This window comes from Patagioenas fasciata, chromosome 20, assembly GCF_037038585.1.
Source record: "Patagioenas fasciata isolate bPatFas1 chromosome 20, bPatFas1.hap1, whole genome shotgun sequence".
In the NCBI taxonomy this organism is placed as follows: domain Eukaryota; kingdom Metazoa; phylum Chordata; class Aves; order Columbiformes; family Columbidae; genus Patagioenas; species Patagioenas fasciata.
In genome coordinates, this window is record NC_092539.1 from 4,407,024 (window position 1) to 4,432,396 (window position 25,373).

At 47.8% G+C, this 25,373-nt stretch overlaps 1 protein-coding gene across 3 annotated transcripts in view; it reads left to right on the forward strand.

Moving 5' to 3' along the window:
• Positions 1 to 25,373, forward strand: part of PAPPA (pappalysin 1) — a 179,971-nt gene that overhangs the window by 147,763 nt on the left and 6,835 nt on the right. For all 3 annotated transcript variants that reach the window (XM_065853866.2, XM_065853864.2, XM_065853865.2), the window contains exons 18-21: positions 79 to 226; positions 2,851 to 2,960; positions 9,800 to 9,871; positions 13,737 to 13,835. In XM_065853866.2, coding sequence (XP_065709938.1) covers positions 79 to 226; positions 2,851 to 2,960; positions 9,800 to 9,871; positions 13,737 to 13,835 — 429 coding nt within the window. The remainder of the gene's footprint in view (positions 1 to 78; positions 227 to 2,850; positions 2,961 to 9,799; positions 9,872 to 13,736; positions 13,836 to 25,373) is intronic.

A 25,373-nucleotide genomic window follows, 5' to 3' on the forward strand; every position in this document is an offset into this window, starting at 1 on the left:
TCTCACTTCTCAGCCTGTCCTTGCTGCTGTTTGGTTTTTTTCGTGACCACCCTCATTGTCTTCTTCTCTCATTCCCAGGGCCGTGGAAGCAACGTGATTCACTGCCGGAAGGATGGGACCTGGAGCGGCTCCTTTCATCTCTGCAGAGAGATGCAGGGCCAGTGTGCGCTGCCCACGCAGCTCAACAGCCACCTGAAGCTGCAATGCGCCAGCGGCTACGGAATAGGTTTGTGAGCATCAGCCCCGGCCATCTGCCACGGGAGGATGCAGCTCAGATGGGGCATGTGATGAGGAAGAGGATGGGAATGAGAGGGAGGAAGGAAGGAGTCCTTGAAGTCACCTTCTCCTCTGGATCTGTTTGCCAGAGAGAGAGGTTGCTACAGGAGGCTTTTCAGGGAACTGATTTTAGGAAACACGAAGCGTTGAGAGGCCAGGCATCATGTGACATGCTCTGGTTGCCTGCCTCCTCCAGTGCTTCCAGTTTCATCGTGTCCCTTCTTGGCCAGCTGATTTCAATGGGCAGGCAGCAAGCCGGACTACACCAGAGACGCATCCAGTTTTCAAAATACAAGGAGAAATTGTAGCTACATTTGCTCTTACACTTTTGCAATGTCCCCATCCTTCAACCACATGCACATGCTCATGCCCCAGAGGCTGCAAGGCAGGAGCTGGCAGGAAAACACAGCATCAGGATAATTCAGGTCTCTCCAGAAAGAATACAAGACCAGCTGAGCATCCCCTTAATGTGACAGATGTTTAGGAGCTGTTGTGAGGGTGTATTTTCCCCCTTCTGGGGTGCCTGGTCATCCTGCAAGAGGTGATGAGCTTTGGGGCGCTTCCTGCAGTCAGTTTTGCTTTGTGTCACCCAGGCAGAGAGAGGGACAGACCACACACGGAATTGTGCGCACTATATTGTACATTCAGCCCCTGTTTTTGAGGTCTTCCTTCTGTAAGGGCTGCAATGTGAGCTGCACTGGCTGCAGCCTGTGCAGACACACGAGGACCCTTTCTGCAGCCCCCTGCCAGCCCCCTCCTCCCTCCGCCCATCCCTTTGAACTTGGAGAAGTTTCCTCGTGGTGCAGCTCCCTTGTTGTATCGCAGCCACGCGAGGGATGAGCCTCCTTGAGTTCTCTCCCCAGGGAGGAGAACACAACCTGGATGAGATCATCGCTCTGTAATGATGCCAATTACAGATCATATATCAAAACAATTCCGACCCGCTCCTTTCCGTAAGCGTAAATAGCATGATGGAGCACGGGAGAGCGAGCAGCGAGCAGGATGCGGTGACTCTCAACACGGCGAGGTGTTTTATCCTTGAAACGAGGTTACATCCCAGGGCTGGTCAGGTTTTTACAAGGAGAAAATACCAGTTCCTGGTGTGAAGGGGAACATCTCAGTGCTGGAAGCAGGAGGGTCTGCAGTGGGTTCCTGCCAGCCCTCAGTCCTTTGCCAACCCTGCCGGGGTGGTTGCTGTGGGTACTGATCCCAGATGCTGATCCAGGGATGGGACCATGTCACACAGGTGAGGGACTCGTGGGATGGATCCTCCATGAGAACATGGCTCTCACTGGAGAGGGAGGAAGAGACCAGTGAGGGCACAGCAGCCATTGGCTTTTATCCTCAGCAGATGGAGACATACCACAGACTTTGTTAGGCTGGCCCAGCACCATCTTTTGGGATCAGGTTGTTGGGGTTTTCTTGTCTTATCTTCTTTGTGGTTTTGGAAGCCTGATCAACGTCCTTCCAAGAAGGTGCTCTCCTGCCACTTACAACGGGGTTGGTGTCACTGAACCTCATCCAGCAGGTCCATGAAGCTGCTACCATGTGCAGTGAGAGCACAAAACAAATCCCCCTTCTCGCTGGCTCAACAGCCCGGTTCTGCTCTGCTCCCATCATATGGAAGAACATGAGAAGGCAAAAGCAGGTGGGGAAAATAATAGCATCCAGTCGTTGGTCACCATGAATCCCACACACCTTCAGTAATTCCTCAGACACCTAATCTGCTCTTCCAGGCCGAGGTGTGTGTTGAGCCAAAGGTTCAGCTCTCCAAACCAGTGCGGAGATTAATTCCTCCCCCTGCACTGATTGGAGTGCAGAAATCCTAATGACATGTTTGCAGCAGCTGTGCCATTCGAGAGTGATTTTCCAGGGGGGAAATGGTAACGGTCCAACACACTAGGGCTTATGGTTGTGTCACCACAGGGCTCTGGGATATTGCTGCAGAGTATCGCAGCATGTTTTAATAAAGAAAGGACAGGATTCCCACTGGGCATGACAGTTAATCAGAGAAAAAGCAGGTTTATGTGTGAACAAAGCCATCATTACCTCTCTGCGTACTTCTTATTGACTATGGGACTTAGGTGATAGCTCGTCTGCAATATCATTAGGCTTGGTCACCTTCTGAAAGATTATTATTGAAGGTCTTTAAATCTGACAGATCAAATGATAGGTTTTTGTCATGTCATAGGTGAAATGAGTTCAGCAGCCTCTGGTTAATCAACGCATTGCTTGAAAGAGCAGTCAAAATGGAAAAACCTCCACATTTTCTTGGTGACCAGAAAGTGCAAAACCTAACCCCCTTCTTGGAGTTACTAGCCAGAGAAATACTTAGATATGCAGTCCATACCAAAAGGCCCTAGAATATCGGCCACCCCCACAGTCTCTTGCTGAGATGCAGGGTTGTACTCAGCATTTCATGTGTGGCTAGAAGATAAGTGATAGTTATGGCTGACTGCTAATTGCAATTTAGTTAAACGAGCCCTAACCCTGCCCTTCAGCTGGAAGGATGCTGGAAGGGTCGGGAGCTGCTTGCTTTATCCTCTGGCTTTGTTCTCTTCGTGTTCTGTGCAGGTGCGGAGTGTACCACCTCCTGCCTGGACCACAGCCACGAGCCCATCCTCCTGCACGTCAACGAGACCGTGCAAGACATCCAGCACTGGATGAACCCTCAAAGAGTGAAGGTCAGTGCCTGACGGTTTTGCTAACTATAACCCTTGTTGCATGGTTATGTGCAGCGAGTAAACAGCCTTACCTGTGGATCATCCTGTGAAGGGAATACCCGGGGAAAAGTCTTCTGCCCTTTAGAAAGCAACTCCTGATTTCTGTTGTGTCTTTGCGTGTTGTTCTGGTAATGTGGTGGTTTTGTCTCCAAGTTGCTTTCTCTCTGTGGTTTCCCAGTGAAAGTTAGTTCAAGGTAAAGGTCCCAAATCATTGTGCTCAGATCCACCTGGAACCTGATCTGGAAACACAGTTAATTACACAGCAAAATGTGATGAACAATGAGAGAAAGGGCACTGGCCAGGTTTTATTCTCTTCCTCCTGTTCAGTGTTTTGCATTCTTTGGGTGGCAGGGCTGGAATTTTCTGCACTGCTTTTGGATGACAAAAGCAGCTGATACAGAAGGTATTTCATTTCCCGAACCAGCAGAGCTGGCTGAGTCCTCCCCCAACCCGTTCGCCCGCATGCGAGAGATGCCTGCTCAGCACAGCCCTTTCCAGAGGTCACTGCTGCTTCTTCCAGCAGGTACCCGCTCACAGAACCCTGTCCTGTGCACCCTGAGCACACACCAGCATCACGGGTCTGTGCTGAGGGGGACGTGCTGTGTCCAGCGCCTTGGACGCACGCACAGCCCTGCACACAGATCCCATTTGGGCTGAATTGCTGTTTGGTTTCACGCCTGTACTGGGCACTGGTGAGGTGGCAGCTTGAATCCTGGGGTCATTTTTGGGCCTCTCATGACAAGAAAGCCCTTGAGGTGCTGGAGTGAGTTGAGAGAAGGGAACGGAGCTGGTGAGGGGCTGGAGCACAAGTGTGATGGGAGCGGCTGAGGGACCTGGGGGGTTCAGCTGGAGAACAGGAGCTGAGGGGAGACCTTCTGATCTCTGAACTGCCTGAAAGGAGCTTGGAGCCAGGGGAGGTCGGGCTCTGCTCCCCAGGAACAAGCGTCCAGGAGCAGAGGAAATGGCCTCAAGTTGCACCAGAGGAGGCTGAGGTTGGATCTGGGTAACAACTTCTTCCCCAAAGGACTGTGGGGCATTGGAACAGGCTGCCCGGGGCAGTGCTGGAGTCACCATCCCTGGAGGGGTTGAACAGACACGTAGATGAGGTTCTCAGGGACATGGGGTAGTGCCAGGGGTGGGTTAATGGCTGGACTCGATGATCTTGAGGGTCTTTTCCAACCAAAATGATTCTGTCATTCTCTGTCTTGGATACCAGTGGCAGACGCACTCATCTACCTCTTTCCTGAAAGCCCTCATGCCATCTACACGAATATGCCTTCCTGCCTAGAAACGTGTGTAAACAGGCGCTGGTGCCTATGCTGGATTTCTGCAGGTGTGGAAGTTTCTCTGGATGTGCCCAAGTGCATGTCAGGAGCTGCTGGCACATCACGTGTCACCAGGACGCAGGTTGCTGGTGATTCTTGTGCAAACGCTTTCAGCTTTTACATACTCAGCCCTGGTTTTGCAGTAGCCCCTGTTTTACACACTGGAGTTGAATTTGGGAGGCGACCAGGCAGTCAACACAGCCCCAGCATGTCCTGAGCAGCTTTGACAGTCTATTTGCTTCTCTATGTGCCTACATATATACCCAAGGTTTGGCATTTTTGAAATTTGGCCTTGACTGTGGATAGCGAGCTGCTCCAAAAGTCTCTGGTGCTTTGTATTTCCCTGTTCTGCATGAAGCAATAGAATAAGCATGGGAAAGGGATGGGGAACCTAAGTCCACAGAATACGACAAGCTTGCTTCCTTCCCGGCTTCCAGTTCACTCTGGACACTGAGATTATCTCACTGCCTAAGCCTAGGCTTTGCCACGTTTCTGGCACAAAACATAAAGAAAAGCCCTATCTCTGCTTTAGGGGCTATTTCTCGCTGGCCCTTTCCCGAGTGCTAGACTTTAAAGTGTTTTTGTAATTCATGGTGAAATAAAGTGACAGCTTCCCTCCTGTTCTCTGCTGTGCTCCTTCGTTTATTGATGCGGGTACGCAGAGGGAGCTGTAACGAGTTTTATACCTGCAGGTCTCTGGAGGGCTCATTAGGCAGCAGGGAAAACACAGAGTAGCGAAGGGGGAGATGAGGGGAGTGAGGGATGGAGGATAAATGGCTTCCAAGAGTACAGCGGTAAATAAGACCTTTTTTGCCCTGCTGGTGAGGATCTTGCAAGAGCTTTAGACTGTTAGCAGGTACAAGTTTGACCCCACAAATACTTCGTGACGAGGGCATAAGATTTGGGCTTGAAAACTTGTGTTGGGAGATGGAGCCTTTAGGAGATAAGTGGGATGATGCTGAGACTTGCCAGAGGGGATCTTCTTTTTTTGGTAGGTGTAAAACATCCATCTTATTCAACTCTCCAGAGGAGGGGATGTCACCCACAGGGGTGTCACTGAGGGAAACGCTACTGGTGGCACTGGGGAGACCCTGGAGAGACGGGACTGGGATGCCTTAGGGGAAGGTCCCCGTGGCAATGTGTTCTATATCATCATTAATAATACGTGTCTCTATTTACGATCAGTGACAGCTTGCTGTTGTGCCATACGAGTAAAGCGAACAGCTGGTTGCATTTACACGGCGAGTCTTCGTGGATCTCGGAGTACTCGAGTGACGCAAAGGAAACACTTGTAGTTACTTAATTTCAGGCACAGGCAACGCACAAATGAGGGCAGTGTGAGCAGCAGATACAGGCAGGGCTGGTCTGTGGAGCTTACCTTTGAGAGAACAGGTACAGAGAAAACACAGGGAGATAGATATCATGTGTGGCTGCTCAAGCAACAGCTGCTATGGAAGGAAAGTGGGAAGAGGGAAATGTCCCTCCTCTGGGATTTGTTTAGAGTTGTGCAAATCACTTGATTTTTCGGTTCGCTGGAAATTCTGTCAAATTAAAAAAAAAAAAAAAAGTTTTCTCTTAATCAAAGTGACTCTGTTGTTGTGATTTTTGGTGAACCAAAAAATTGGAGGAAAAAAAAAAGCATATTAGTTTGAACATAACTTAGAATTTAATTTCCAATGATTTTTTAAACTTTTTGCTTAGCGAAAATGAAAAAAAACTTAGAAATTAGATGTCCTCACAAAGGAACAAGAACAGATATTTCATTTCAAAAAAATATCTAAATCTTACTGCGTATTTCAGAATTGCTTTAGGCTGAGTTCCTTTGTTGGGTCTGAGGCAGTTTGCTGAAATCAGTGTAAGTTCCAAGTTTGTCTTCCAAATCAGAAAAGAAATCACCTGGCCTCTTCCCCATGGCTGTTGTTCTGCAGGGAGCTGTGTTCAGAGCGACCACCGCTGTTCCCACCATTTCCCATCTACTGTGCGTGTGCAGGGGGCAGCGAGCTGTGGAAGACACCTATAGATAGAGCTGCTGAGACTATTCAGGCAGCGGAGAGAATAAAGGGGAATATCTCAGAAAGACACCTTGACAGCTCTTTCCCATTGACTGCAGAGAAACAGGACAGACACTTCATTTCTTAAGTTGCTTGTATTTGGGTCCTTGCCTTTGTGCTGAGCAGGATCAGGCCAAATACTATGCAAGTAGGTGCATGCCTGGGACAGCCTTGAAAATGTGGGTATGCCTGACTGAGCGTGGCCATGGCACCTCTGCACTGCCCTGCTGCTGGCAATGTGTTTTCCCATGTGCACCACAAGCCCTGGGATTTTTGGTTGCCGAGAAGTCAGTAATGAAAATTCTTCGATGCTCCTCCGTTACTTAAAGCTTTGCAGTTTTCCTCCTTCCTTCTCCTCTCCCCTTTCTGTGAGTGTTGGGCTCATTTTACAGGTGGGGAAACTGAGTCACAGAGTGATGAAACGACTCATTGCAGTGTGGCAGCTCAGCACCCGGGAAGACAAGAGTTTCCACCCCATCTGTAGCTACCGGAAGAAACAACCACCAAGTGCCAGGTCCCCCCTCCCTTGGCAGCAGGGTCTGATCCTTTCACCACCACCACATTCAGCCCACGGTTAATTGTCATGTTCATTTAGTGCCTGAGGAGAGAGTTGGCTGAGACCAGTAGATGCCAGTCTCTGGGCTTTAGCCCTGGGGGACACTTGACCCATCTAAGGTGGAGAAGACTTCTCCACCGGCCTCTCCTGGGGAAACCTAATCCCCTCTGCAGCCCGCAAATAGTTGACATCATTGTGTTAGTCCCACCACGGGAGGGAACCACCGTGACTGAAGGCATTAGGTCTTCCCTCACAAGGAGAAAATGACAGCTTGATTTGCTTTCTTGGCTCTTTGTTACGTACTGTGGGAGCGCATCCCGGCTTCCTCTCCCTTCGCAGCAGATGGAGTCGCAGCCACCAAACCACAGATGTGGCTGGATGGCGTTTCTGGGATGGGGACAGGACCAAAGTCAATACACGCAGCTGCGCAGCACGGCCGGGCGGGAGGGCAGCTGTGCTGCAGAAACCGATGCATGAAGGGAGCCGGGGCCATGAGGGCGGCATATGTCACCACAGCGGCTTGGAGCACGTGGTGACACAGGGAAGGGATGGGGCTTGCAGAGGCAGCAGCCAGATGGGCTTTGTCCCCTGGCACATGTTGGATGTGGTACTTCCATCCAACTCTTGCTGCATCCTTTGTTGGCCTTGTGAGTTGGAGGGGACATTCAGGCCGGACATGAGGAAGAAATTTTTGATGCTGAGGATGGTGAGAGCCTGGCCCAGGTTGGTCAGAGAGGTGGTGGATGAACCATCCCTGGAGACATCCCAGGCCAGGCTGGATGGGGCTCTGAGCAACCTGAGCTGGTGAAGATGTCCCTGCTCATGGCAGGGGTGGCACTGGGGGAGCTGGGAAGGTCCCTTCCACTCAACCTGTCCTGTGATTCTACAAGTTCACCTTCCTTTCTGTACTCACTGATGTGCTGGTGCCACTCAAGGGCAGTGCAAATGTCCCACTGACCCAGTGACTAATCTAGTACGAGGTCAACCGGCTTTTCTACCCTGTGGAGAGTGGCCTGGGGCTGCAATCCCTTGCTCTGGAGGCTGTCAAGCCCAAGGCTCTGCAACCCTTGGAATTGAGGACAAACTTGAGTGAGAGCTCCAAGGAGAGCCCTGTCCTACAGAGACTTCACCTTCTGGCTGTTCCTCTAAGGCGGGGTGGTGGGTTTTTAATGCCGGGAGGATCAGGAAAGTAGTCAGTGCATCTTCTGCGAGGGATTGATCTCACTGGGAAACCTCCTGGTTTCAGGGCTATTCAACTCCTTTTGTTCACTCCTTGTACTCACGCACATTCACGCTTATTGAGAGGTTTTGTAAATATTGATGCTTCCTACCAGGGGAATGTGAGATGCTCTTTGGAAGTGCACTTCTACTTATTGTCTGGCTGGCCTTGGTTATGGGAAGCAAATGCCTAAGTTTTTCTACTTGGGTTTAATTCTTGGGTTCAAATGCTCTTGAACTGCTTCTTTTACTCTCCCCCTTCCAGCTCTATTGACTGGCCTTGTTTATTTCGAAACCCAGAAAAATTTCCTTTCTTTTTCCTCTGAAGTGCAATAAACAGAAGAGGGGGAAAAAAAGAGAGAATCTCACCATTTGCGGCAGGCAACAGCCTGGAAATCTCCAGCTGTCTGTCAAGAGCGCGCTGGGGAACGTCTGACACCGCAGGGCCCCCGCACCTTGCAGCCTCCCTCCCGGGGAATAAACAACGTCCCCCCCTCGCCCGACCGCTTCTCAGCTCATACAGACGGGCCCTGTTGCGAGGCAGGTGGGGCAAGCCGGGCTTGACTAATAGTGGAAAATCCAAGAGCATCGGAAAGATAAACAGCCCAAGTCAGATAGTATAAAAGTCCTTTTTCTAGCACACGCCAGGTAAGCCTCAAATGACAGAAACTGTAAAAACATGCTGAAGTTCCCCTGCAGATGGACTAAATTAGCCCTCAGATAAACAGGGGAAGGGATGGCTCACTTGTTGGGTCTTCCCAAATGTTAATCTTTTCCTTCCCCAGGCCTTCATCCAACCCCGACCCCTGTCTTGGGGTGAGTCCCTACGTGTTTGTCTTGCCCAACTGTTCATTGCAGTGTTCCATCCATGGATGATAACCCAAAACGAACATCCTGGTGAAGGGACAGCAGTCCTATCTCCTAGACCTGCATGGTATTGAATCACCATCTCTGTTGACTGGCTGAACTTTTCATCCACTCTTAAAGTTTCCATGTCTACAGGCAAACAGAGGCTGTCTTGGGTGTGTCATCACTGAGTAACCTGGCCATCACTTTTACCCAAATTTAGGCACTCCAACTTTTTTCTTTGAGAAAATCTATAAACAGAGTTGGTACAGAAATTATTATAAAGCTCATAAAACGTAGCAGATGATGCTGTCCTATCTGGGGGTTATTCCGGAGGTGTGTAGTGGGAGGTACTTTTATTTAAGATGGTGCAAAAAATTATCTGAACGTCCACCTTTAGCTGTTACCATCTTCAAGACGCACAGGTATGATGGGTAGTGAAAGACAGGAATGCTTTGCAGCACCAAAGAAATTCCCAAAATGTCTCCCCCTCTACTCAAGAGCAAGACAGAAGACCTGTGCCTTTGCTTTTCCCTACCATGTTCCCCCACCATGAGTGAAATATTGGACGTGACATTTTAGGAGAACCTTAAATATTATTTTAATCTCAAATGTTCTGTTATTGCAAGTGTCAAGTCCAACACTTCTTGTAAATACCTGGAGGACAGCCAGGTCCTGAGAACACAAGAGGTGTTAGGAACTGAACTTCATTGGTTAAGTACAGGAGAGCCATAGGAGCCAGCACACTGACTTTCTGTACACTGATTTCTTTGTCTTAACCTGTTCTTTTTTTCTTCTCTCCAGAGCATTGTCTGCACAGCAGGACTCAAGTGGTACCCTCATCCTTCCCTGATTCATTGTGTCAAAGGCTGCGAGGTGAGCTTTACCTTAGCTCAGGTGATCTGTGCTTGCTCTCCTAAATGTGATGGTGACAGTCACTGCAGTTATGTGGGCTGTAAATATTGTTTTTCAAGTGAGGCAAACAGGCATTTGTCCTGGCTATGCTATCAAACTGACTCTCCTGGTCTCCATCAGGTCTGACAGTCAATGATGAAATTGGTAGTTTTCCTAGACTGATGGGTAAGTGACTCTCAAAGGAGTTTTAAACGATAAAGTAGCTCAACAATATTGATAGACTGTCAGAATTTCCCAGAATCTGGGAATTTCTGGGAAGTTACAAAAGCCTTCATTTGTTTTCCCTTGATTTAAACTTCTTAGCATAGGACCAATTCTTTCCAAGGCCAGCCAGGCTTTGGGCATTGGTGTGTGCAGGTAAAGCTCAGGAAAGCCAGAGGCAGAAATGATCCCACTGGGTGGACAGCACAGCTGGACAGTGAGCAAATCACACATTGCTCCACTGTCCACCTCTGTCTGAACCAGAAAAATGCAGTTACATTTCAGCTGTGATACATTTTTTAAGTCTTTCGTATTATTTGAAAAAAACCACAATTATTGTGAAGGATGTTGTTTCTGCTGGCAACAGTCTTTGAAAAACCTGAGAAGTCTTATGATGCTTCCAGTGGTTGAACAGGACTAGAGCACCTCTCCCTGGGTCACGGCGCTCGTGCAGGTTCTTGAGCATCTCACCCATATCAAGAAGTCAATCCCTGTGGTATCTCTGTAGGGCTGGGAAGCTTCATGCGTGTTTTAGCCATGGGGTAGCTCACAGGCAGAGAGATAAATGGATGATGCGGTTACATGGATGGGCAGTGGAAAAGTTGTGTCTTGACCCCCCATCTCTTGACTTTCTGCAGTACTCACTGTGCTCTCAGCACTCAGTAACTCAATTTTACAAGTGCATTGAAGTTATTTGCCTGAAGTGGCAGAGCATGGCACAGAATTCCTAAATCTGACACGAAACTCTAGACCGCATTGCTGCATGATGTGGTTTGTCTTGAAGTGAAAGACAGGTTTCCTTCGCATACAAATGTTGGGCCCAAGAGGGTAATAACTCTCCAACAATGTGGTAGTTTCTGTCTAGTTGTTCCCTAAATGAAAAGCATTCTGCTGTCAGTGCTTTGAATGTCAGAAGCCATCTCACACGTTGCATTCATGCAGGCTGGCTGGGCGCCCCTATTCTCCAAAGAGAGCTAAAATCACATCCCGCAGCCATTAAGAAATGCCATTCAGGTGCTGACGCACCATTGGGTGTCCATTCTCCTGCTGTTTGAGGACAGTTGTTACTGAAGCAAACTTTGCCATGAGGTCATAATTTACCAGAAGCCATTATTCCCGACATGCTTTTTCTCAGCATTTTCTTCTCTTCCATCATTGTTAATTGCCAGACCCCTCGGCATCAACAGGAACTTTCTCCTTTTCATCATTCACTCAGCGGTGTCACTGCATTGCAATCTATCATCTTGGAAGGCTTTACCCAGACAATTGATAATGGCCTTTAGCGTCACTTTTAGAGCATGATGCTTCCAGGATCCATGAACTGGGCCAGAACTTGTTCCCTGGTTTTAAGATTTCAGAAGAAGTGCCATCTTTACTAGGCCTTTTTTCGCGACTAAAGAAACAAGGACTAATAAGTCAGTAGGTCAATAATACTGGGCCATTAAGCTGATACCATCCCTCATGTATTAATAGCCGTAGCATCAGGAAGGGTTCCCTGAACAGAAAGCTGTGAGTGGGGCATTGTTTTCCTCTTGGCGATCACAGTGGTAACCCAGACTGCTGCTGCAATGTGATTTTTTGTCGCTCCCTAGTGGCAGGAATAGAGGTTTAAGAGTCGACCCCGTACTTCTCAGCAGCTAATTTAGGTGTTTCAGTAGAAAACTGGTCCCCCTGGACTACCTATATGGTCCTCCAAAAATATAGGAGCACTAAGATATGCATGAAGAGCTATGGAGACCTCACCTCCACAGCCAAGCCTCCAAGGTCTCCCAAATGAGAACTTCGGTACCAAATCAGAACACATGTAATTTGTCCTAGTTGTCCTCTCCAAAGAGGAGAAGAATGCATAGCAGTACAAGTAAAAGGCAAATTCTTCCACAAGTTTATTTTACAGATTTTCCAGTGTTCGCAGGTGTAGGGTACAGGCATAGGCATGGAAAATTAAAGACAAGTCTTTCTTGACAAGCACGCACAGCCAGGCAATACAAGGGAAATGTGGAGAAGTCTACAAAATTTCCTGGAAGGTTGGGCAAAGTTCACATTTTTCAATATGACCAGGTTGGCATAAAAATATCTCTCTCTGTCTACGTATAAATAATTCTCTTTTAACTCTTAGCATATGAATTAAATTGAAAGGGCATTTGCATGTCAAAGTCTTTGCCTATATGAAATAAGTCAATCTCTGTGGAAGTCAATGGCATTAGGACAGTTTACAGGGACAGGAGCCTCACCCTGGAACACTGATTTCCTTATCAGCATTTGTACTATTTGCGTGTAGCTAAACAAGTGATGCGCGGTGAGACAGTCACCTCCTGGAAATCCTGCTCTGGAATGATATTGCCATCATTGCCTGAATTTCCTACACCATGATAGAAATATCTAAATTTGCAAAACACCAGCAGTGCAAACCGGTGTCTGCACCACTCCATGAGATCCATTTCAATACTGATGAGCATGGCTGTGGCTCTGCTTTGGGAGAGCAGGGCAAGATCTCATGGCTGGTTCCTCAGGTACCTGTCACCAGGGAAACTCTGATACTGCAGATGCTGCAAAATCCTCCCAGGAAACCTCCACAAGCTTCTCCACCCACTCTGCAATGATGTCTTCTTGTAGGAAAGCCCCTGCTTTGTTTTTCTCACTGCAGGATAAGTTAATTTTCCAAAGAGCAGATAAAATGGGAATGGCCCCATAAGCTTGTGCATGTAACAAGTGTTACGGGGATATGACTGCTCTCTGCAGGGCACCCTTTATTCTGACCTTTCAGAGCTGCCTGAGTTTCTCATTCCTGGCATGGGCCTTTTTTGCATCAGGCACAGTTTTGACTCCCAAGAAAGACTTTTGTACTTGCTGACCAAGAGGGCTCCAACGTGTAATGACAAACCAGACCTCAAGGCCTTTTTTCAGAATCGTGATAATCATCCAGGTCCTGTGCCACACACAGACTGGTGAGCACATTGCACAGACTAGTGACCACATTGTCTTTTTCAAGGTGATTTATGAATTTTATTTAATAGCTCTCCACAGCGTCCCTCTGAATAATTGCTGTTATCCAACCCTGAGCTGTGGAGCAGAGGGAGATTAAGTGTCATGGCCAAGGTCACGTGTAGTCATTGCTGGTCGGAGAACAAGAGCACACGGTCCCTGAGCGGAGCTCAGACCACTTCCGTTTCTCTTTGTGATATGTTTTGTGCCCTCAATGCTGACACTTGTTGCATAGTCAAGAGAGCTGTGGTGAAAAGTACAGCTATTAAAAGCAAGCCAGTTTCGCTGCTATACATAACTAACTCCTTCTTATCCCACATAGTTTTGGAAGGTTAGCTTAAAATTATCAAAAGGTGCCACAATTTTAGATGCCTTGGTGCTGTCTCTGGGCTTACTCAGATTAATATTCCTGAAGCATCATCTTATGTGGGATGTGAAAAGCCAACAAGGGCTCATTTCCATTCCATCTAATGTCCTTTTTTTTCTGTCTGCTTTGGAAGGAGAGGGGAATAATTATCTCTTGCATTTCAGGGCAGTTGGTAATGTGACAAAATATATGGCTTCTTCAAGTCTTTCTGACATATTGTTACATGTTTTATCTTTGTCCGTGTTCTCAGTTGTCTTTTGCTTTTGCCTTTTTCAGCCTTTCATGGGGGACAACTACTGTGACTCGATCAACAACCGAGCCTTCTGCAACTATGATGGTGGGGACTGCTGTGCCTCAACAGTCAAGACCAAAAAGGTAGGGATGCCCTTTCCTCTTTGCACTGGGAATTACTTGGTGAGCACTGCTTTGGGCCTGGAAAAATTCTCTTTTTGCTGGAATTGGGGTGGTCCAAGGTCTCAGTAGGGCCTCAGTCCAAGCATCAATTCACCAGAGGCACTGTGTTCTTGTTGGGTCATTTTGAAGTTCTCTCTTGATGCGTTTCCCATCATAACCTGCCTTATACCTGTGCAAGGCAGGTTCTTAAATAAAGTGGTTCGAGGCATTCATTCGTTCCTATTGTAGAAAAACCCTGGGTTGTCTATAGGCAAAGGCTGGCTCCCTCCAAAACCCTGGGGCATGTTCATCAGACAAGCTGCACCTGCGGCTCAGGAGAGCTTCACACACAAACACTGAGAAGGGGATATTTGCCTGTCCTGGTATCCACCCTCAGTGCTCCAAAAGGAAACCAAAGGTTAGGGGTCATTAAGAAAAGAACAGAGAGCAAAACCCATGAAATGGGTTCCTGATTGTTGTTGTGGGTCTGTATTTGGATCCGTGTTTACCCACGTGTGTATGGCTCGCTGACCATCTCATCTCCAAAAGGATGGAGCGGGGCAGAGAGGGGTGTGGGGCTGGGCAGAGATGTGAAACATCTTCTGCACAGAGACCACATAGACTAGGATCTGCAAATCTTGCAAAAGAGACAGTGGGCATGGTTAGTGGCAGAGATTTATAAAAGCATTATTTAATGCAGGGAGAATGTTGAGTAAAATTATCACACAGCAATGAGGGGGTGAAATGGTAATTACCGGGAAGCAGGATCCAAACAAGTGAAAGAAAGTGCTTTTTCACACGATGTGCGTTGGAATGATAGGATGGCATTGACACAGAGTGTTATTAGGAACAAAAATACATTTGCAGTCAAAAAGAAAATAGGCGTGTTTGTGGAGGTTATCTCTGTTAGTGGCTGTCAAACATTGCGATCTGGATGCAGAACATCTAAACCATGTCAATGCTTGTGCCCAGGGAAGGATCCCTCCACACATCTCTCTGCTTCTATGCTTCTTTAACACCCATTTCTGACTCTGTTAGAGACAGTGACTGGGGCGATGGAGCTTGTGGTTTGAAGCAGTGCAACAACTCATGTGTTTCTAACCAGGATAGATTTTGAACTTGTTTCCCAAAAAAAGGAAAAAAAAAATTAGCCTCTGCCATGTGAGATTTTTACCTTATCTTCAAGATGTGAGTGTAGATCAGAATGGAAATCCAGCTACATTAAGTATCTGATACACGTTAATAAATAACAAAACTTGAGGGAGCTTAGGCTCAGCATAAGACAATTTCCATTTCACCCACGTGAGGATGAAGGTCCTCTCTGCTGCAGCCGAGGGACTGAGGACCTCTCTGCAGGGTACAGCCCTTTCTGAGACAGCTTTGGCTGGAGGCATCTTTTCCTTGGTTCGGCCAGAGATCTCCTACCAGTGCAGTGCTGCGGATTGTCTCTGGCCCAACTGGGAACACTGGGGAAGGGAAGTGGATGTGTCTTGGCAAGTGGAAGGAGTTCATTTCTCCACTGGGGAAGAGCTGAGGGAAGAGGTAGTTTTCCTAAATATGCTTTTTTGGACAAATTTCCCCCTGTATTGCTGTATTTCTTCTGCGAGTGTCCCTGCAAGCCACATGCTGGGAGGGAAGTGCAGGCAGGTGAGCTTCTTCATTCCCCAAAGGTGGAGCAGAGCGTGGAGTGCCTGTATGGGGTTTCTTGCTGAGAAACTATCGCAGAGACAAGCTGGGTGACAGGCAGCAGCTCATCTTCAGTGTCGTCTCCAATAAAAGATTCCTGTCTCTGGCTGATTTTCCACCGAGGAGCAGCCCAAGGGCAGGCATAGTTTGCTCATTGGCTTCTGCTGGGAGGGCAGAGCTGGAAGTACCCGGTAGCTCAGCATGGTGTAGGTCTTCTCCTCCTCCAACAGCCTGCCTGGTAAACTTTATCTCACTCCTCCAGGCTTGAAAGCAAGGGATGAAAAATCTCAAGAGATGCCAGAGGAATGGAAGTGAGGTGGCTGGGAGGGGACCGACCCAAACCAGCCCCATCAAGACAGGAGCTAAGGGCACAACACATTGCTGGGGTGGGGACGGGACTGAAACACAAGGGATGTGAGTGTTGAATGAAGGGGGAGAGGGGTAGGATTAAGGTTTGGGAGCAGAATTTATTGCTGGGCAGGGAGCTGAGACAGAGTGGGATCTGCACGGAGTCGTGAGCACTTAGCCACCAGGCGAGTATCTGCTGCTTCACTGCCACCCAGAGACGAAGCGACCACCCAAGAGGGGGAAAGAGTTTTGTAGCCCAGTTGGTTACTGGTTTCTGTGCTAAAACTGCCCAATGCAAAGGGCAAGTAGCTCAGAGACAGGCAGCTGGTCACACGTTTGATGCATTTCCCCTATGGAAAGGGAAGTCTTGTAGCTTTTTGGACGTCTGCTTTTACTGACTTCACTGGGAGCTGTACCTTAGTGACCAAGGGAATTACACTTGCTCTAGCTTGTACTGTAGAAACCTCCATCCTAGAGATCACACAGTTTGAGGGTCGAACCACAGAGCCCATCGTTTCCTCGGCACGCATCCCGCTTCCAAAAGCTTCTCCTGTCTCCCAAAACATCAACAACATCCTAGGAGCTGAACAAGGCGTGCGGGAGGAGCGAGAAAACCACCTTCTCCATGGACCTTCCATGCCAAAAGCAAGATGCTAAGCCCTGCTTTATTACATTTATAGGGTAAAAGGGGGAATAATAACCCAGCCAGTGGGGCCGCGGCGTCAAAACCAAAGAGGTGGCTCTGCCTGCAGAGCGGCCGCCGGCACCTGCGGCTGCAGCCGTGGGGCCGCGGGTCTCGGCTCAGTGAGTTATTTTCCCATCTGAAGCCTTTGACTGGGACCAGATTTCAGGGCAGGCTGTTCAAATACAGCCCTGCCTTTGAAGAGGTTTATGAGTGGAGCGTTACAGGAGATATTCCAAAGGGAAAAACAATGAAAGGTGAGAGAAAAGGGAGCTGAATAAAAATACTCCGCATACCAAATCCTTCCAGCACAGTTTGCCACCTACTTAAAAAGGCACAGTTTTAAAATACACATTGGGTGTAAAAGCCAGAAACCTGGAGGAGACGTAGGGAGGGGCGAGTCCAGCTCTGTTAATTCCAATACCAGATGAGGTTGTATTTTCATAGGGTTGTAGAAAGAGCAAGACACATGAAAGAGAGTGCTGTGCTCCTTTTCTTTCAGGGTTACATACTATGTGGTAGAAGTGTCAGTCTTTTAAAGCCCCTGAAAGTTTACCCATAAATGTCTAACATTTATGCAACACCTGTTTTTCTCCCAAAATGTCACAGGACATTTTACAAGCTTTAGATTTATCATCTTTTCACTGTTGCAGCCATTGCTGAGGTGACACATGGTTCACATTTAACAGAACATAGCAACTCCACACGTTATTTTAGGAAAGGGCTGAAGATTAACATTGCATCATGTGAAGATTCAGGAGTTAACAGTCGAGTAAGAGCTGGCTTAAGATCTCTAATGTCCACGAACTGTCAAGACTTTAGTTTCAGTGCAATCCCACTACCCTCCCCAAAGCAATTCCAGCTACACACAATGCTGTGAATGAAGCTGCCTGAAAGAAAAACTGTTCAACCCATATTCATCCTAATTCTGAGCCCTTTTACTTAACACGAGATTTTGCACTCTCCTGTTTTGTTGCCCTGAAAATGCACAAGAGAATTCCACCGCAGCATTCGCTTAGGCGATGTTTTTCCCTTTGCATTTGAGCATTAGCAGCAAATGACCTTGTGCATTTCTGCAGCGAGGGGGGAAGAGAGCGGTGTGACTTATCTGACCAACCGCCGACTAATCAGCGCTGCTGCTTAGATAGGAAATAATGAGTATTTGCTCTGCACTACTCACAATCAGGCTAGAGAGCTTAAAAGAAATCGTTAAAGACCTCTTTTGAATGCTACAAATGGCAGCGAATAAATTCAGTCGTATTCTGGGCATAAATTCGACGCAACTGCAGTCAGCAAGCGGAGAAAAAAGAGACATTCATCAGCTTAATTATTTGTTGTGTGCTAATTGAGCAGCATGGCCCCGCAGCAGGCGAGAAGCCAGGGCTGGCACAGGGACGGTGCCACCCAAGGAAGGAAGGACACAGGTCCTGGGGTGCCCGATGTCACAGCAGGGGGTTGCAGGGGGAGCCGGGGCTGGGGCAGAGGACGGGGCCGCACCGCTCGCTGCTCGCCCTGTGCATGATCCAGGAGCAGCTTTGAGAGACAGGAAGGCCATTGCCGGCGAACCTCCAAGGGAGAGAAAGCTTCTGTTGTGTATCTGGAGGGGATAAAGTCTTCCGTGAAGGACAAAGCAAAATCCCATCTCCTTTTAATCTTCCTTCCCTCCTGACCCAGCACAGGTCGCCAGCTCCCTTCTGCCTGGCTGCTCTAGGAAGTTGCTTCTTGCTTTGTATCCTGCCACAGATAAAAGAAGACACTATTTTTTAAAAAATATTAGATACGTGACACTGCTAAAGTGAGAAAAATAAATAACCTGGGCATAACTGGCTGTCTCTGGGCCACCTGCAAGGAACGCCTGGGGTGTGTGGCATTGCAGGGACGGAGGCTCTGGCTGTTTCTTTCTGATTCATTTCAGGAAATCTTTCAAGTCACTGCTCTTCACTTCTTTTTCTCTTCCCCTTCCCTTTTACAAGTTTTGCCTGGACAAAGCTGTCTAGAAAGGCCTTGGAGAAATCAGAAGTGTCTCTCTTTAGGCTCTGCTTATGTACTTTGTTCCGGACCTGGATCGCAGGTTTGCTTAGTTAAGACCCTGCAGCCCAGTCCCAGCAAATTTACATACACAGAATTTACTGTTTTAACATTCTCCTAACTTAAATAATTTGAAAGGGCAAACTTTCATCTGTCTTTCCTCTCTGCCTTTCCTTTCCATCACATAAGGAGTAAACCTACTGCTCCTGTGAGAAAAACCTGTCTCATTCAGTTATCACTTGGGTTTTCCCGCAACGACTTTACCCCATAGCACTTAGAAAAGAAAAACAGTCCCAGCAAAAATTCCCATCTCAAATGCCGCCCCTTCAGCCTCTTGACATTTCTGTCCAACACCTTGGAGAGGAAAACCAGCAAGTGCCTCGGCGGAAAACAAATGAGGACTTGCAGTAGATACAGGACTGTGTGGGATTCATCCAAAGCTTTGCTTATCTGCAAGATAGGTAAGTTATCAAAACCTCTTCAGAGACTTTATGGCCGAGAATTCAAGGCCTAAAGAAAGGAGCTTTGAACTGAGGGGCTAATGCTGGCTCCAGCAGGGATTTCCAAAGACTCCCTGTCTCCCTGGGAAGGGGGGTCTGCTGCACTCCTACCCCTAAGAAAACTGAAATAACCGCTTCTCAGAATTTTTGAGAAATAACTGCCTTCTCCCAGCTCTCTTAACTGCAGCACAGACCTGTCTTAGGGAATCTCAGGTCTTGCTCCATTGGCAGAACGTGGTTTTGAGGCAGTTCATACAATTACCAGTCTAAATGACCACCCTGGCTGAGGAAATTTCTGCTTCTCCAGAAGAACTGATGTTCCTGCCATGATGCTCCCAACAACTTGAATGTCCCCAATTGGGTGTGTTTGTCATCTCTGTGATTAGCTGGCTAGATACAATGAATGGTGGGTGAGCAGGGAGGAAGGAAGGACAGACGGATGCAATGTAGAGTGTTGCTTCATGTTGCTGAATGCTGCTGCAGGCTCCAAGGGTGATGGGTCACCCAGGTGTGTGGATGAACTCACCCATGAGCTGCTGGTCTCAGCCATGTTAGGAGCGTTTTCAGTCATGGTTGGTTGGGATGGAAGCTTATTTTGGGGCTCAGAGCTCGGTTTCGTAATCGTTCAGGGAGGTTTCCAGGCGGGGTTAAATTAAAAGCAGTGATGGTAGTAGCACATGTTGCCTATCCTGAGAGAACGTTCTTGGCTTCAGAGACATGGGGCTTCCCACAACATACGGCGTTCCCAGGGGACGTGCTGGTGGAGGGTGTTTGCTTTGCTATCCGACCTCACTTCATTAGCAAGTGTTACAAAAAACAGCGAACAAACCTTCCCTGCTCCACCGCCAGCTATTTGGCCTCTGGGTGGTCTGGCTCCTATTAAATCTTTGGTGATTATTTAGACTAATTACATTCATGTTTGCACAATCAGTAGCACGAGGGTAGGAAATGCAACTGATTGCTGAGCGACTGAGCTCCGTGTGGTTTGGCAAAGGGGCTCCCCCGCTCTCCGCAGCGAGGGACGCGGGGATCTGTGCGGGCTGGGCTTTCCCGGGGATCCCCGCTGGCTTTGGGCCATCCCGCTTCCACCCATTCTGGTGAGGCTACTCCCGATTTATACCCAATGGAGAGAGAGGAGCATCTGGTGGGTTCAGCTGAGCTCATGTCTTATTACACCAGGCTTGCTGGCTTCAGTGAGGCAAAAGCCCGGCTTATGCGAGGCAGTTAGCAAAAATTCAAGCCTTTAAAACTGTTATATATTGCATGAAAAGGAGGTTTCCTGTAACCTTCATCTTTGCCTTTCCCAGGCCCTCCGGAGCCGTGCCCTAGGTGTGAACCTGCATACCAGCCACCGGAGTCAAAAGGGGGCTCACTCTTGTTCCCTTATCTCAAAACAGCCCTGGTGACCTAAATGCTGAAAACCACTGAGAAGACTCTTACAAGATGCATTTTTGTCCCACAAGGGCCTTGTCAGGGAACAAAATACTCCCTGTTGTTTGAGCTGTGAGGGTCTGGGGAGGCGCAGGGCCGTGACACTCAGCACGGGCTGCCAGGCTTATCTGGACACACCGCGCTCGCCCACGGGGCCTCTGTTTGCAGTGGGGCCTTCAGATTTCCAGTGAGGCTTGTCTGGGAGATTTCGCAAACACTTCAGGGCTGAGCTCTAACAACAGGCTGTTTCCCAGCACCTTGCAGCCCTCTTCCTCTGCTTCGCCCTGCCTCCAACCCGGGCACTTCCCTGGGTCTGATCCTGCCTGTGCTGGTGTTGCTGTGAACCAGCCCCATGTGCACTGGGTGGGAGGTACGACCGGGTCAACCTGATACGAACCTGTGCGAGGGATGAGCTCCAACCCTTTGCAGAACTGTTTCCCATCCCTCCCTGTACCTGTCTGGGATTTCTCCTGTCAACATTCCTGCCGGTTCCCTGTAGGCTGGCCTTTCTCAGCCGGGATCTGTCTTGGAATGTCACCAGCCTCTTTAGATAGGTGCCGTGTAGCGAGGATTTGTGGCCTCTCATTCATTTCATGACCTGGATCCTAATTCCGCACCTGGCTGTTGTATTGTTGTCTTTGTTCCCATAGTCGGGAACATGGTGTCCAGGACAGATGCCACCCTGTTTCCAAGAGGGAGCTTGGGTTTTATCCAAGGTCTCATCACCTGGCGTGGGAGAGGATGCTTAGGGCTCCCATACCTTTGTGGAGAATGGAATCATAGAATCATTTTGGTTGGAAAAGACCTTTAAGATCATTGTGTCAAACTGTTAACACTGGTATTAAACCATGTCCCTAAGAATCTCATCTCTGTGTCTGTTCAACCCCTCAGGGATGGTGACTTCACCACTGCCCTGGGCAGCCTCTTCCAATGCCTGACAACCCTTTCCAGGAAGAACTTATTCCCAATATCCAATCTAAACCTCCCCTGATGCAACTTGAGGCCATTTCCTCTCGTCCTTGTTACTTGGGAAGCATGGATTCACACACTGCGCAGCATGGGTGGTGAGTTGGTCAGGGTGGAGGTGTCTCAGATCTCCTGTGGTTACACCCCAGATGTTGGTTCTAGCCTCCTGTCTGGCCCATAAGCCTACACCTGCTGCAATTGCTCCTTTAGGTTCAGAGCACGGTGTGTTGTACAGTCCATGCTCCTGGGGTGAGGGATGTGGCTTAGGTTCTGTCCCTTTTCCCTTGAAGATAGATAGGTCTGTGGTCCAGTGTGGTTCAGGTGTGACCAACGCTGTGACTCAGCTCTAGATCAGCCCCAGGATATGTGTGTTTGGGTGTGTGCAGGCATGCAGAACTGTGTTCTTCAGTTGTGCCTTTTTCAACCTATTTGATTTAGTCTGAGGAGACCAGACCCTGCATTACTTCATCAAATGACCAAGCCAGGCCGCAGGCTTAATTTTAACTTTTTTCTCCCGGCCCTCATAGATATTAACCAGGTTTTCTTCAAGGGGAGATAGATGTAGGTGAAATGCAGGACTTGGCAAGTAGAAGGAAGAAGAGCCCATTCTTTAACACTGGCTTTAAAATGGGTATATCTGGAAATTTCAATACAGGTCATATATCCTGTTAATGAGCTGGGCTTTCACAGACCTATTTAAAAAGAAAAGCAGCAGTTAATCTTCGAGTATGTATATCTGGGCTCCACACCTAAATGGACTATCATTCAGAAAAAGGTTCAACATCTATTATTTCTAGCACATCCAGCAGCTTTATTCATGCCCCTATACTCCAGAGCTATGACTGCACCAGCCCAGGGCAGCAGACAGTCCTCCTTCTAAAGGGGTTTTATGATTTCTCTGAGTTGGTTACTTGTGACATTCCTACTAGATGCTGTGTGCGTGTTTTATTCCCTAAATACCTGTGTAAATCAAGTCCTAGGGGAACTCAAATGTGAATTTCTTGTAGATGTTGTTTAAAGTGGAAACCCTGTATTACTGCTAAGTGTTTGGAGGGTTTTGTCTTGTGTAGTATGACTGTGGCTGGGCTCATTACCCATAGAAATCACTGCCTTTTCACATAATAGAAAACTGATCTCTGGAGCTCACTGCTGTAAGACAAAACAATTCATCTATCATCTGGACAATAGCACTGTAAAAATCAAATTGCATTAAAAAAAAACCTCTGTAAGGGACATAAAGTGAATAAGGCTAATCTGATCAGGAAGAAACCCTCTTATACTCAGGCTACCCACTGCTGTGACTGCTGCTGAGCCATGAAAACTGGCCCAGAGAGAAAGTTCCTGCTCTCCTGTCCATGAGCACTGTTAGAAGAGCAGAGGGTTTCTAGGGGACAACACAAGGCAAGAGATTTCTTCTATTTCTTCTCTGGTGGCTCCCTCTTTCCAGAAATTGGCTGCAATGTCATAGCGATCCAGTCTCTTTGGTTGCTCCGGTGATGAGCACACATGATGATTGGTAAGAAAGCAAAGTGGGGTATTCAGAAACAGAAATAGGAGTAGAGGGAATGAAAATGTAGATAGCTTCATGGCAACATCAAACTCATGCCAGTTGGGGTTTCTAAGGCTGCTATTTAGATTGGATATATTGGAAAAATTTCTTCCCGGAAAGAGCTGTGGGGCATTGGAACAGGCTGCCCAGGGCAGTGCTGGAGTCACCATCCCTGGAGGGGTTGAACAGACATGGAGATGAGGTTCTCAGGGACATGGGGCAGTGCCAGGGTTGGAATAAGGGTTGGACTCAATGGTCTTGAGGGTCTTTTCCAACCAAAATGATTCTGTGATTCTATTTCAGCACAGCCCACAGAGTAAGTTGAGAGAACGTGAGCTGGTGGTTTGGAAACACAGTCATGCTGAGATTTCACTCTTGGCTCTGATGTTCCTCTAAGCGAAATGGCAGAATTTTTGGGATCTCGGTGCCTGCACCACCTTTCAGTGCCCCACTGGTGCAGGGACAGCAGCAGGGGCGAAGCACAGCAGGATGTCACTTTACTGAAATGCCTGAGTTGGGTCTGTGGTTGTCCTGGGTTCCATGCAAAATGTGTGTCCACTGTCTCTGTGAGCCTGTCTGTCCTTTGAACGCAGGGACCACGTAATTGCCTTTGTTAGACTGTTACAGACAAACACAATGAATTCAGCCAGGAAGAGGGAAAAGCTTGATCAAGACAAATGAAAGCATCAGGTTCCCAGGTCTTGCCTCCAACCAGTAGCTTTGTTGTACAACAGGAAGGATTTTTTAAGTCAAAATCATTGCCAAATCCAGATTGAACTGAATGATTCAGGATAAAAAATAAAAGTAGGCAAAAACTCCAGACTTATTTAGATGTTTTGTTTGAACGTTTTCTAACTGAAATAAGTTTTTATTTCCAGATATAACTTTTGCTCTGAAATAATCTTTTTTATTTGTATGTCTGGGAGGGAAAGGTCAAACCTGAACTATAGCAGATAGTCTAAAACAAAATTTCTTCTACAATTAACAAAAATGTCTTTTTTTTAAAAAAAAAATCTTCTCTTTTTTCTTTTCCAGTGTTTTAATTCAGCAATTAAACAATCCCTCCTAAGCCTCCTCCCCAAACCCCATTGTTTGCAGACTTCTCTGCTTTCCTGTCTAAGAATATTCATAACAGTGTGATATGAGACAGTCCTGCTCTGGCTGGCTTCTGTTGGATCAAGTGACCCTTAAGCTCCTATTGTTTTCTGCAGTTTATGAACTACTTTAGTTTCCAATTATTTGAATTCATCTGCTTTTAACTTTTTGGACTTTCTCTTCTCTTTGCAACCTTGAGATTTGCACAGTTGTAGAGTCAGATTATTGACTGGTTGGTTATTCACTAAGGCCATGGCTTGATGAAGAGCCCCACCCTATTCTACCTGGAGGGTCAGGTCTTCTGGGAATGAAGGCAAAGGCAAGAGGAGGAGGCTCTCTAAACTCTGATTTGGTTTTGAGCATTGGCTATTTAATGTCAGCATGTCCCTGCCTTAGGCTCCCCTGTTGCGAAATGAAGATGCACAGCCCTGTATCCCACTCTTGTGTGCGTCAGGAGAAAGGTACGCTGGAGATGGACACGCAGGGACACGTATGGAAGGTTGAGGTGGAAATGACAGCTATGTGTTCACGCACAGCACTTGGTCCACATTTCTGGATTATATGTAGGGAACAGGCAGACCTGGGCTTCATAGCCTCCAGAAAAGTACTTATGAAAGAGAGCAAAAATGTGGCAGCGAAGCCAAGGGAAGCAGACGGAGCGCGCGCGTGCAGCCCTCGCCGGGAACGTTTGAACAGGTTGTGGCTCTGTCTTGGAAGGAGGGTAAAGGAGGGGAATGATGTCATTTTCTCAGCCTGTGCAGATGGGAGAAATTATTTGGAATTCACTTCAGGGCAAGCGAGACACTGTTCCATTGCCACCCCCTTTTCTTTATGTAAATACTATGATGCAATAGGCCAAAATCAAATCCTGCTAGCCAGGCACTGCAGGCTATTGTTTCAGCTCCTTCCCACCCTTCTCCAGGGAGATCATGTACAGATGACAGATCAGGCACATAGCAGTCTCTCACTTGCATTCCTTTGCTGTTCCTCTGTGCCCATTAGCTGCATCTCTTGACCTTTAATACAACAGGTATCTAGAGAAGTCTCTCTGCGGTTTTGCAGCTTCACTAATCTTCTGGGGAGTGTTTGGTTCAGTTCCTGCCCTGAGGAATTGAAACCAAGAACATTCATAGAATCACAGAATAGTTTGGGTTGAAGGGACCTTCCCAGCTCCCCCAGTGCCACCCCTGCCATGAGCAGGGACATCTTTACCAGCTCAGGTTGCTCAGAGCCCC